Source organism: Mytilus californianus, unplaced genomic scaffold (genome assembly GCF_021869535.1).
Source record: "Mytilus californianus isolate M0D057914Y unplaced genomic scaffold, xbMytCali1.0.p SCAF_4, whole genome shotgun sequence".
NCBI lineage: Eukaryota > Metazoa > Mollusca > Bivalvia > Mytilida > Mytilidae > Mytilus > Mytilus californianus.
Window position 1 is genome coordinate 46,344,012 of NW_026262690.1, and position 13,135 is coordinate 46,357,146.

The following is a 13,135-nucleotide window of genomic DNA, read 5'->3' on the forward strand; positions in this document are numbered from 1 at the left end:
ATATTAACAGAAGTTACTTATTCATGATATAGAAGTAATATTTGAAACAGCCTCGTTTTCAACATAACTTGTATAGGTAATTTTGAAAATTACTTGTTTAAGTAATGCCCCTAACTAAACAATGGTAATATTTTTTTTTTTTATAAAATAGCAAACTAAGTTCTTTTATAGAAAATTATGGCTACTTGAAGAAAAGTTGTAATTCATTAGTGGAAGCCTGGTTTGAGGGGGTAATACCACCATTGTTTTCCCTCTAGTAAGTCTCTCTTTACTTGGAATTTTTTTTTAATTGTGCAGATTTAGCTTTGTTTTAAATAAAGAAATACTTGGCAGGAGTAAAATTATTTTCCCCCTATATGTCTTTGTTTAATTGTCATGATTGTTATATTTAAAAAAAAAATGTGCAGAATTTATCTATGTTTTAAATAAAGAAATACTTGACATAAATAAATGTACTGTACTACAGTGAAAATATAGCATAACTTTTCAGTGCATATACAATGATATAAGAAAGTAAACATCACTAGAAGTTAACCAATCAAATTCTCTCCCCCTTTTTTCCCTGTAGAATATAGTATATTTTTATTGCTTTGAAACACCCAAGAAACATGTTTATGACTCAAAAAAACTTTTCTGCAATGAAATGGAGGGTTAATTTCGAACAACTGTCAAATTAAATGGAATATAAAAAAAGATCAACCCTTTTTCGCATGAAACTGAATGTACCATGTTTTGGTAGTATGGTAATAAATCAATAACCATAGTTTGTGTCTTTGATGACTTTTATATTTCATTTTATATAGTATAAATTTAAAATATATTTATAGTTCAAATATAAAATTTGAGTGTTTTTTAAAGAATGATGATTATTAAGAAAATGTTTTAAAATCATTTTCTTTCTGTGAAGACTTGATACCAAGCATTGTACAGTAATATTGAAGAATTTCTCATCTATTTTATAGTTTTGTAAAATTAATGCAAGATTTGTTTGAATAGACCAGATGTTTACACAGGTGTTAATGGAGCTTCCTCTATAATGCTCTACTTTCCTTATTATAAAAGTGCTAAAGATTTGATTGACATCTTAATGGATCATGATAATTATTGTCACATTAATAACTGAGAAGAGCCTACTTAAAAAGCTCCGAGCATCCTCTGAGCATGCTCGGAGCTTCCTCGTAAGAATAAATCTATGATCCCTTATATGATAACCAAAAATATCACATATATATTATAGGTCGGAAGAAGTGTAGCTTTGTTGAAGAGTTTGGATGGAGAGAAACAGAGATGGGAATCTGGCAGTGAGACATTTAAGAGTCAAATGTCAACTATTATTGGTGATGTATTGCTATCATCAGCTTTCATGGCATATGCAGGTAAGTTTATATGGTGAAAAAATATATGAAAACTAGCATAGAAAGTTTGAACAATAATGTGAGTTTTTCAGTTTCCAACTGTTATTCTGGCATTATGGTAACAATCTGTACTTCAAAATTACTTGAAGAAGTTAATCTTATTTATCAGGTCCAAATTTTTCAACTGCCATATCCAGAATTAGCTTTTTAGTTGTTCAAGATGAAGCCTATATTTTTATTGAACAGTTGGTAGGAGATACTTTATGTATTGTATTAATTTTCAGGATACTTTGACCAACAGATGAGAAGGAACTTATTTACAACGTGGTCAGCACATATACAACAGGCACATGTTCAGTTTAGAAATGACTTGGCCAGAACTGAGGTATGAAGGCAAACTGTCAATTTGTTATTTTGAAAAGGGAATAAAGGAGAGGGTATAATAATTCCTTCATTTGGTCTTAGAAATTTCTAAATTCTTCAAACCTTGCAAAATTATAATTTTATTGATAAATAAATTAGAGGATAAAGTTTGTCTTATTTAATGAAAGAATGTAATATTGTGAAGTCAATGTGACATCATGAAACTATCTAAATCCTCTATTGAATTCATAAAGTTTGCTTGAGATCTACTAGAGAAACATACAAACAATAAAATACATAATGAATTTTTAAAAATTACATGATATAGGATTCCCATTGGTACATGTAACTGGAAAGAGCCTGGAATTTTATTTCAGTCATTACAGGCCCGTAAAGGTCTTTAAAATTTCATACAAATGCCAAAAATCTTGGAAATTATTTTTTTAATGCAAACTTTCGGTACGATTTAATAAAATTCAAGTTTTCCCTTAAGCGATTGCATGTCATATTCAGAATTGGAAATGTTTTTAAGAGGTAGGATTTTTTTAACCTCTGATTCACTTATGGTTTCTTCATCTATATCTTCTAATACTGTCTTTGAAATTTTATGAATGTTCTGGAGAAATCCTTGAACCCCTGGAATGTTTTGTTGAAAAAAGAGTAAGAACCTTGAACTGATAACATATAATTTCAGTATCTATCTAATGCTGATGACAGACTGAGATGGCAAGCTAATACACTTCCTGCTGATGATCTGTGTACAGAGAATGCCATCATGCTGAAGAGATATAACAGATACCCATTGATCATTGATCCCTCTGGTCAGGCTACAGAATTTATCATGAATGAATACAGAGAAAAGAAAATCACAAAGACTAGCTTCTTAGATGATGCTTTCAGGAAGAATTTGGAAAGTGCACTTAGATTTGGAAATCCTTTACTTGTTCAGGTATGATGAATATAATGTTACAGAAATCTAATTTCTAAGATACAATTTTGACAGCTTGCTTTGATCTTACAAAAAGGAAAAGGAGATTATGTTAGTTTTTACTGTTGATGGAGACATCATTTTAGCTGTCGTATTGAGATTAAATCTAGTGGTTATGTGCAAAAAAAAACAACTGTTTTAAGTAAATAATTGGCATTATTCATTATTAAAAGTATACTAAAGAAAGAAAAAAAAAACCAATAAAGAGAAAAGTGTTTTTATTGTTTTTCTTTCCACCTATATTTATTCTTTTTCATATATGTCATTGCTTGCTTTCGTATATCCAAAGAGATAAGAAAGAAAGGATTGCTTTTATTTTTACCATTCTTATAATTGTAATTGCAGGATGTAGAAAGTTATGATCCTATCCTGAACCCAGTGTTGAACAGAGAGTTGAGGAGAACAGGTGGGAGAGTTTTGATTACTCTAGGTGATCAGGATATTGATCTGTCTCCTACATTTACTATCTTCCTGTCCACAAGAGATCCATTGGTAAGTTTGAATCTATATAATTGATTTTCAAAGTTTCTAAGGATGATTCTTGGTTCAGTATAACACTTATGGCAAGAAACATACACATTAAAATTATTAATACGAATGTAGAAAAACTGGATTATATGGCTCTTTTTATATTGAGTATATTATGTTTGCAGTTGAGGTTCAAATAAATGTATCTGTTTGTTAATTGAAGCTTGGTTCATTAAAAAATGTTAAAATATCTCTTCAGAAACTTGAATTATTATTTATATATTCTCCAAACAGGTTGAGTTCCCTCCAGACATATGTTCCAGAGTTACATTTGTAAACTTTACAGTGACAAGGAGTAGTTTACAAGACCAGTGTTTGAACCAGGTAGGCTAATTTGATACCACAGAAATGTCTGCAATCAACCAACGATTGTACAAATATTTGGTATACAAATAAATGATTACTTTATTTGTACTTATACAAATAGAGTCTCCTGTTATCTTGCTTCTATGGTGAGCGATGGTTAATATTAAAATTACTGTTTACATCACATTTAGGGGTCCCCTTCACAGCTGTGTATAAGCCATGTCAATTTCTATTAAAAAAAAACTAAACTTATAGTGTCAATTGCATGATTAAAACACTATATGTTTATTTTACATGTGCATAACATTTTACTAAAATCAGAAACAGTTATTCCATTCATGTTAACTTGTATGCTAATATCATTGTATGTAATAAAAAGTTTGATCTAGAAAATTGGCAAAAATGATCTATAGATAAATATAATGAAGCAGGAATTAAAGCTTTAAGTTTGATAATGGATATATTTACTACAATAGAAAACATTATTTTGCAGGTTCTGAAATCAGAAAGGCCTGATGTTGATGCTAAGAGATCTGATTTGTTGAAATTGCAAGGTCAGTTTTGAGTTTTAAATATTTATAAATAATGTACAAAGTCAAGATCTGAAAAGATTGATGACTAAAATTTATCAAAAGGACAGTACATAGGAAAGATCTTTGAATATTTTTAAAAAAAAACCTGTCAGGTGTGGTTCCATTTATAAACACTCATGGAATTCAAGAAGACACACAAATATTTGAGTAGACAGTATCTGCCTTTCTAGTGCTTTTGTACAACGATGTATCATTTGAGCAATGAATGAATGTTTTATCCATTTTTAGGTGAATTCCAGCTGAAACTGAGACAACTTGAGAAGTCCTTATTACAAGCTCTGAATGAGTCCAAGGGTAAAATCCTAGATGATAACAGTATCATTTCCCATTTGGAGACTTTAAAGAAAGAGGCTGCAGAGGTGGCTAAAAAGGTCGAAGAGACGGACGTTATCATGGCAGAAGTTGAGACTGTTTCTCAGCAATATGTTCCTCTGGCTATGTCATGTAGTAGTATATACTTTACGCTTGAGGCTCTCAAACAGGTACAAATATATCTATGGTCTCAAAGAGTTGATGTCATAGAAGAAGCACTGAAAATATTCATCACTTAGGCTCAAATTCATATTTACAACAAATTTATGATATAAATATTTTGTGGGTATAATTCATGAAACAATATTGTTATATAAATATTTTGTGGATATAGTTTATGATAAGTTCTGAAGAAAACCATTGTATCATGTTAGATTGAATTATAGTTTGTTATTAGTTGCCTGATGTCACATGGCCAAGGGGGCCTCGGTGGCCGAGTGGTCTAAGTAGTCCAACTACTGTATCACTAGCCAGTCAACACTGAGGTTGTGAGTTCAAATCCCACACGGGGCAGGTGCACTCGACTCCAATCTTAATTAACTAGGATTGTCAGTTTTCCTCCACCAATAAAAACTGACTGCCACGAAATAGCACAATAGTGTTGAAAGTGGGGTTAAACAGCAATCAATCAACCAATCACATGGCCAGTAATCTCTTCAGTGGTATCTTGGTTAGGTGCTCTTCTCAAGTGCAATCCATAGTCGGGTCAAACAAAAACAAAAAAAAATGGTATTTGCTGCTTCTCTGCTAGGCATGCAGTATTTAGAAGTAAGAAAAAGACTGGTTGGCTTTGAGTCCTAATAATGTGCTAGTGTAGGTTGACATGTTAGCTTATGAAATCACACATCAAAGACCAGACATAGTGTGTCGGTTTAGTATAAAGCAGGGTTCATATTCATAAGACATTAACATGTTCTCCTTCTCTTTTGTATTTCCTATTTACTATCAGTATAAAAAGAAGATAGTATTATAGATGTTTTATTGTATCTATAGGTACACTTCCTCTACCAGTACTCACTACAGTTCTTCCTGGAGATTTTCCACACTGTATTTACCAGCAGTGACAAATTGAAAGGACAAAAGGATTATGCTGCTAGATTGTCCATTATCACTAATGAACTATTTGTGGTAAGTTTTCTTTGAAAAATACATCAAGACAATTAATTTCCTTGAAAATCAATTAATAGAAAAAAATTAGACAATTGCAGTTTGATTATTGATATTTGAAAAAAAATTAAATTATGTAATCATATTTTGAAAGATAGAATTAAACATGCAGCATATTAAAAGAGGGTAACATCTATTACCTGTATCTTGTTTGAAGTAGTATGGTAGTATAAGGAATTAATATTTATGACAGTAGAGTTATCTTGTTGAAGTAGTATATTGTAATGAATATTTACAGGAAACTTACAGCAGAGTAGGAAGAGGAATGTTCCATCATGACAGGGTCACTATTGCCATGCAGTTGTGTAGAATTTATCTTCAAGGAAAACAGAGGTAGGTCTATTGCGTTTTACTGTAGAATTGAATGCTGTTTTCTGAAAATGGTTATGAAAGTTGGTTTCCACTGCTTCGTTACCTTCCTGTTGTCTACCCAAGTTATGGAATATAAGATAATTATACAAAAATTTTATTTAGACATATGGTTTGATTACATGTTAACATACATGTACAATAAATACAGAGGTTTGTAGGCAGTTAGTCTGATTGTTGTCTTAATACATGTTCCTATTCCAAAGGCAAAAGTATGAGTATCTGCTCATTTCAAAAGAATAACAGAGACTGACCAGTCTACCAGTCAATTAAGTAGTATTAATAGTTCATAGGGCTGGAATGTCAGGCCCATGCAGAATTAACACGATAGTAATTTATGTGGCCAGTCTTGGTAGAAATACCTACAGAACTATAAATAATATGGGATTAACATTGATAATGGTTAGATACAGAAGACACAAGTTTATAGTGTGCTGCAAATACTTGTCTTCATTTTTGCTTTGTTGGCTATTTATTTGTTGCTTATTTGAAGCATGAAGAAATATTTGCACTTTAGCAAAACCGATATCACATTTATAGTGTGCTCAAATGCTTGTTCTCATAGTCCCATTTTGGAATAGCCTTGTTGAATATTTATTGCATGAATGAAATTAATGGGTAAACAAAAAACTGTATAGCAGCTTTAAATTTTCCATATTTAAACTGAGTTCAGACTTAAATAAATCTTTCTACAGCTCAAATACTGGTAGTCATGTCAGATAGTAGTGTCTCTAAGAAAACAGAGTAAAAAATGTTACTTTTGAGCTTTCATATTTCTATGTTGTAGTTTCAATATGTTTTGCCTGCCAATTCTCCTAGAAAAGGTCATAGCATATAAACTTTTCAATTGTTTTATGCATGTGTGAAAAATGATTGTGACTTTGCACCTGTTGTTTAGATACAGGAATAAGGTTTTAAGGTAATATGTTCAGTTTTTGATGTGTTTTATAATAGCTTAGTTAGAGTAGCTTCATTTTATGTCAATGTTTGTTTTGGTTTGTTTTATTTTTAAATAAGTGTGTGGTTTAACCAAAGCTAAATAACAATAGCAAGCAGTAATAACTAACGGTTTGTTATATCAATTAACATGGTGTAGATTTTCCAGCTCAATTTTTTTCAAGCAGTTTAGTAAGTTGTAAAAATGGTTCGTTTTGAAATAGTACCAATTTATGAATGAGAAGTTGAAGAAATATTTGACACTCTGCATAATTACTGAGATAACAAAGTGAATATGTGCTTAAAAATGTCACAAAAGAATTAGTGATCTCAAGATATCTATTGGTTTTTGTCGAGCCTGTGACTTTTTGTCGCAAAAAAAAGACATAGCGATCCTACATTCCATCGGCGGCGGCGTCCACAAATATTCACACTGTGGTTAAAGTTTTTGAAATTTTAATAACTTTCTTAAACTATCCTGGATTTCTACCAAACTTGGACAGAAGCTTGTTTATGATCATAAGATAGTATCCAGAAGTAAATTTTGTAAAAAAAAAAATCCTGTTTATCTGTATTTTACTTATAAATGGACTTAGTTTTTCTGCCAGTTAACATTACATTCACTCTGTGGTTAAAGTTTAAAAATTTTAATAACTTTCTTAAACTATCCTGGATTTGTACCAAACTTGGACAGAAGCTTGTTTATGATCAAAAGCTAGTATTCAGAAGGAAATTTTGTAAAAATTTATTTCCTGTTTTTCCGTATATTACTTATAAATGGACTTAGTTTTTCTTCCAGTTAACATTACATACAGTCTGCAGTTAAAGTTTTTAAAACAGTTATTAGTCCCCTACCGACGAAATCGAGGGGGACTTTAGGTTTGCCTTCTATCCGTTTGTCTGTCTGTCTGTCTGTCTGTCTGTCGATCCGTCTGTCTGGCAAATCAGTTTTCCACACTTATTTTCTTCGTGCTTGAAGATATTGAATTGATACTTGGTGTATTGTTTAATCATGACAAGTTACAGATCAAGTTCCAATTTTGTTCCGGTCTGACGATTTTGTGCAGAGTTATGGTCCTTGAACTTAGAAAATTCACTCAAATAATCAGTTTTCCGCACTTTTTTTTGTCATGCTTGAAGATATTGATTTGATGATTGGTATATAGTTTTATCATGACAAGTTACAGATCAAGTTCAAATTTTGTTCCAGTCTGATGATTTTGTGCAGAGGTATGGTCCTTGGACTTAGAAAATTCACTCAAATAATCAGTTTTCCTCACTTTTTTTTATACCCCCGCTTTAAAAAAGGGGGGTATACTGTTTTACCTCTGTCTGTTGGTCCGTCAGTCCATCTGTCATTCCGTCCGTCCGTCCCATGAATATTTTTCGTTGCATCTTTCTCAGGAACTACATTACAAGGATTTCTGAAATTTGGTTTCAGGGGTTATAGGAGTCAGCTATACACTGTGATGCGTTTTCAGATTCATCACTTAACAACTGCCTGTTTAACTAATACTTATATCATTTTACACATGCCATCCAAGTTGAAAATTTTTGTCACATTTTTCTCAGGAACTACATTACAAGGATTTCTGAAATTTGGTTTCAGGGTTTATATGAGTCAGCTATACCGTGTGGTGCGTTTTCAGATTCATTACTCAACAACTTCCTGTTTACCGTCAAGTATTTGGGCTGGGGGTATCATCCGTGAGCAGTAGCTCGCAGTTTCACTTGTTTCGTCATGCTTGAAGATATTGATTTGATAATTGGTATATAGTTTTATCATGACAAGTTACAGATCAAGTTCGATTTTTGTTCTGATCTGATGGTTTTGTGCAGAGTTATGTTCCTTGGACATTTTTTTTCCGTCATGCTTGAAGATATTGACTTGATATTTGTTATATAGTTTACATCATGACAAGTTATAGATCAATTTAGCATTTTGTTCCAGTACAGTGAATTTTTAACCGGTAGGGGACTATGTATTGCCAGGCAATACTCACAGAATGCTTGTTAGATTCATAAACCATCCTGGATTTTTACCAAACTTGGACAGAAGCTTCTGACAATCAAAAGATAGTATCTAGAGGAAAGTTTTTAATAATTTTTTCCCCATTTTTGTTGAGCCTGCGACTAACAGCAAAAGTAGGCGAGACACTGGGTTCCGCGGAACCATTACAAATTTTAACTATAGAATTGACTCCTGTTTTCTGAAAATTTATATGAAATGGAAGCAAGTGACCTTCACATTTGGCATGAAGCAAAGAAAGCTAAAAATGTGAATGTTGCTTTCATTTCATGTAAATTTACATAAACACAGCATTCAAGTCTTTTAGTATCATGCCTTCAAATCTTGGAAACATCAAATTTTCCTAAGGGCAATAAAAAAAAAAAACCATGAAGATTTGACTAAAGATCAGCACTGATGAGTGTTACCTGACTTGGGAAAAGATACACGAACACCTCTTAATTAGTCTGTATAATTAGCTTTGTTCCAAGATGATTCAAAATAAAATGGAATTTTCCAGTCAAGGAAGATTCAATATTCTTTTAAAAATGTTCTTTCTGCTAAGCATTGCTTTTATAATTTGATAATGAAACAAGTGAAATTAGATGAATTATTACAATTGTACTGTATAGAGAAAATAATTATTTTATAGTGAACCAAGTTATGATGAGGAGTTTAATCAGTTTATGAGAAGTCAGGAAGCCCTGATGACTGAGAGATCAACCATTTCTATTCCAGGACTGTCACAGCATCAGGTAAGATATTTATCATTTCGGAATGGCTCAGATAGCAAATAACATTGGTTTTGATACTTTTTCAAATACCTGGTTTTTATGATGCATGCATTTAAATAATATATCTATTTTCAATGTATTTAGCTTACTTGGAATTCCATTGTCCACCAGAAACAAGTTTAGAAAAGTTCTTTTGAAACCTTTAGTCATCCTTTAGAATGGTGGTCTTCTGTTGTGCAATTTTATGAAAAATAAAATGAATAAATGCAAAATAAAATAATTAACTGACTGAAGATTTAGTATTGCAATTGGCATATGTGACAGATTCACAGACAGCAACCCTAGAATGTAATAAGCTAGAAAAGAAATTTATTGTTAACCTCAATACTTTTGTTGAAATGAATGCTTGTATAGTTTGTCTGGATTTATAACTTGTTTGAAGATTATATTGATCATGAAAAAAATAGAAATGAGCTAAATCGACCACTAAAGATTTTTTAAATATTTTTTTTTCATTCTACTATAGCCAGAAAATATTTTCAGACCTAAAGCTGTGTTTAAAATATCTATATAAAAAGAAACCAGCATCAGATAGTGATGATTACATTTTATTCAAGAACTGTATAACCATATAAGATCAGTTAACATTTGTAGTAACTAAAGAATTCTATACATAATTTGTAAACTTGGTGTTAACAAACATTACATGTTCTTCGTTTATTTAAAGACTGTCACTGTATACAATAAAATCTAGAAGATTTTTTATGTCTGATGTCTATTTTTGCATGTCAGTACAGATTAGATGAATTCACAATGTGATAAAAATTTAATAAAATTGTAGACAATATGATTTTTCACAAAATTCAAGTTAAATACAGTGTATTTAGTATGAAATATGCAGTTCAATGAAATGTTATTTTTTAAAACCCTGCTCCAAAGGAAGGAGGGGTGTACTGATCAACATCTCTCTGTCCATCCAATATGGTGTCGGTTTGTCTGTCCATCCAATATGGTGTCCGTTTGTCTGTCCATCCAATAAAATTTTGGTCACATTTCTCGGGGGAACTACAAATCCGAGCTTCATGAAATTAAGTATTATACTTCATGTGACCATGCTATACAGTGAGATACATCTTCAGATTCATCTCTCATCAACTTCCTGTTTACCAAATGCTTATATACTCTTACACATGATAGCCATGTATGAAGTTTTTATTGCATTTATCTCAAAACTACAAATCAAGGCGTTCTGAGATTTGGAACCAAACTTCATGTGAACATGCTATATTGTGTGATGCGTTTTTACATCCGTCAATTTCCTGTTTACCAAATACTAATAGCGGGGGTATCATTAGTGAGCAATATCTAACATTTCACTTGTTTTATTTATTTTGTAGTTAGCTTCTGTTGCAAGGCTGAGCAAACTGAGGACATTCAGAAACATTGTCAAAGAAATCAAAGCCAGTGATGTAAGTTGAATTTAAAAAAAGAAAATCCAAAATCGAAAATTGGTCAACACAACTTCAGTTTTACATTCATATAAGATAATATTTTTTGCCAATACATAAGTTGTACATATATTTTACATTTATTTAATGCATTAAAAAACTATGAGATCTTTTTATGTTATTTTAGGCTTTTCAAACCTGGTTAGAAAGTGCAGCACCAGAACAAGATGTCATACAGTTATGGGAAGAAGATAAACCAATGAGTATGTAATGAGATATTTTTTGTCATCCTAGATTATATCTCCCTCCTCTCATAATATATAATAAGGAGATGTGGTATGATTGCCAATGGGACAACTATGAAATACAGTCCAAATGATGTGGATTAAACGATCACTGTGCTTTCTTCAACAATGAGCAAAACCATTATAGTCTATATACCCTATAGTCAGCTATTAAAGGTCCCTACATGACAACATAGGAAACAATTCAAAAGAAAAAAGATAACGATATAATGTATTGCTATTGTTCTAGTAAAATGATTTAGGAGATATTGAAATTGCATTATTTGTGTTCAACTGTATACAGCATGAAAAGAAACTTAATTTCTCATTTAAAATTTTGAATTAATTTCATAAACAAACTTTTTACATTTTTGGTGTTTTACCCCGCTCTCAATTCAATTGAGGCATGCAAGCTCAACTTGTCTTAAACCATTGGAGGAATTTAAATGAAACTTTGCACATAGGTAATACATTAGATGAAGATTTTTAATACTCATAATGACTGACATTAGACAAAGTGAAGAGTGTATAATTGAACTCAAATATATTGAATGTAATTAAAGTGTGGTTAATATTATGAGCTTGTTTACAATTCCACTCTTTCTGTTTTATAAGAGATAACTCAGAGAACAATTATATTTACGTTTCTAAGTTGCATGCAGATTATTGACATGTGTAATCTTTTATATGTAGATCCTACAGGCAAGGCAGTCAATGGATTATTATTGATCCAAGCTTTGAGACCAGACAGATTGACTGCCATGGCAAGAGTGTTTGTAGAGAAGTCATTAGGACCTGCATTCTTACACAGTGGAGAAAAAGAACTCAACTTATCTGATATTGTGGAAAATGAGGTAACCAGTGTTCTGCCAAATGATAACTTATAAAAAAATTTACTAATAGTATAAAAGAATGAATTCAAATTATTTTTCGTCCAATTTCATAAGAGAAAACAAATTGCATGAGTTGTGCTAAAAACAGAATAAAATTAACAAACAAGACAGACAGTAACCAACAACAACCACTAAATTACAGGCTTTTCTATGAATAAATTGGGGAGCACCTGTTGGTAGTTTAAACTTTGTACTTTTTGTTAAGTTAATTTTGAGCTGGATTTTAGTATATGTATGCTGAGTGTTTGAGCTTCCTTTGATAATGCATAAATTGCTGAGTAGTTATTGAGGCAACACCAAGTTCATATTAATGTTTTTTAAACAAACATTTAATTGACAGTATGATATTTTTTTCAGATAAAAGCAAATACCCCCGTGTTGATGTGCTCAGTTCCTGGATATGATGCTAGTGGATGGGTTGATGATTTAGCAACAGAACTTGGAAAACAGATAACACCAATTGCTATTGGTAGGTGGTGATTATAAAGAGTTTATTCTATGCAGTAATACTAAATAAGAATAATGAAAAAAATCCTAATCTATACTACTGAAATAACGATGTCCAATTTGTTAGCCGGCATGACGTAAGAATGATGAATCAAAGAATTCAACTTTATATATAACTAATATACATGTAGGACAATGGTGTTTTTAAAAATTACACCATTCCAGGCCCTTTTGTTTTCGACATAATTGATATTACCAATAATTAACAAGTTCCGGGTCGAATCCGATATTGATAACAATAGTATATGTCATATGTAGTTTCCAGTTGTATTTACCTGTTACCTTCTGTAAATCCCTCCTCTATCAGGAGAACATGTAATTCTTCCAGTAGTTGTTTTATACCT

The 13,135-nt window shown here is 31.5% G+C and overlaps 1 protein-coding gene across 11 annotated transcripts in view; it reads left to right on the top strand.

The window, feature by feature from the left end:
- LOC127738106 (cytoplasmic dynein 1 heavy chain 1-like) overlaps positions 1 to 13,135 on the top strand; it is an 87,894-nt gene that overhangs the window by 55,644 nt on the left and 19,115 nt on the right. For 6 of the 11 annotated variants that reach the window (XM_052249215.1, XM_052249217.1, XM_052249220.1 and 3 more), the window contains exons 64-78: positions 1,238 to 1,376; positions 1,640 to 1,740; positions 2,413 to 2,667; positions 3,052 to 3,198; positions 3,469 to 3,558; positions 4,034 to 4,094; positions 4,362 to 4,615; positions 5,439 to 5,573; positions 5,851 to 5,945; positions 6,880 to 6,900; positions 9,578 to 9,680; positions 11,057 to 11,128; positions 11,295 to 11,370; positions 12,085 to 12,245; positions 12,642 to 12,753. In XM_052249215.1, the coding sequence (XP_052105175.1) occupies positions 1,238 to 1,376; positions 1,640 to 1,740; positions 2,413 to 2,667; positions 3,052 to 3,198; positions 3,469 to 3,558; positions 4,034 to 4,094; positions 4,362 to 4,615; positions 5,439 to 5,573; positions 5,851 to 5,945; positions 6,880 to 6,900; positions 9,578 to 9,680; positions 11,057 to 11,128; positions 11,295 to 11,370; positions 12,085 to 12,245; positions 12,642 to 12,753 (1,822 nt within the window). The remainder of the gene's footprint in view (positions 1 to 1,237; positions 1,377 to 1,639; positions 1,741 to 2,412; positions 2,668 to 3,051; positions 3,199 to 3,468; positions 3,559 to 4,033; positions 4,095 to 4,361; positions 4,616 to 5,438; positions 5,574 to 5,850; positions 5,946 to 6,879; positions 6,901 to 9,577; positions 9,681 to 11,056; positions 11,129 to 11,294; positions 11,371 to 12,084; positions 12,246 to 12,641; positions 12,754 to 13,135) is intronic. The other 5 variants (XM_052249218.1, XM_052249222.1, XM_052249223.1 and 2 more) reach the window with 1 other exon arrangement.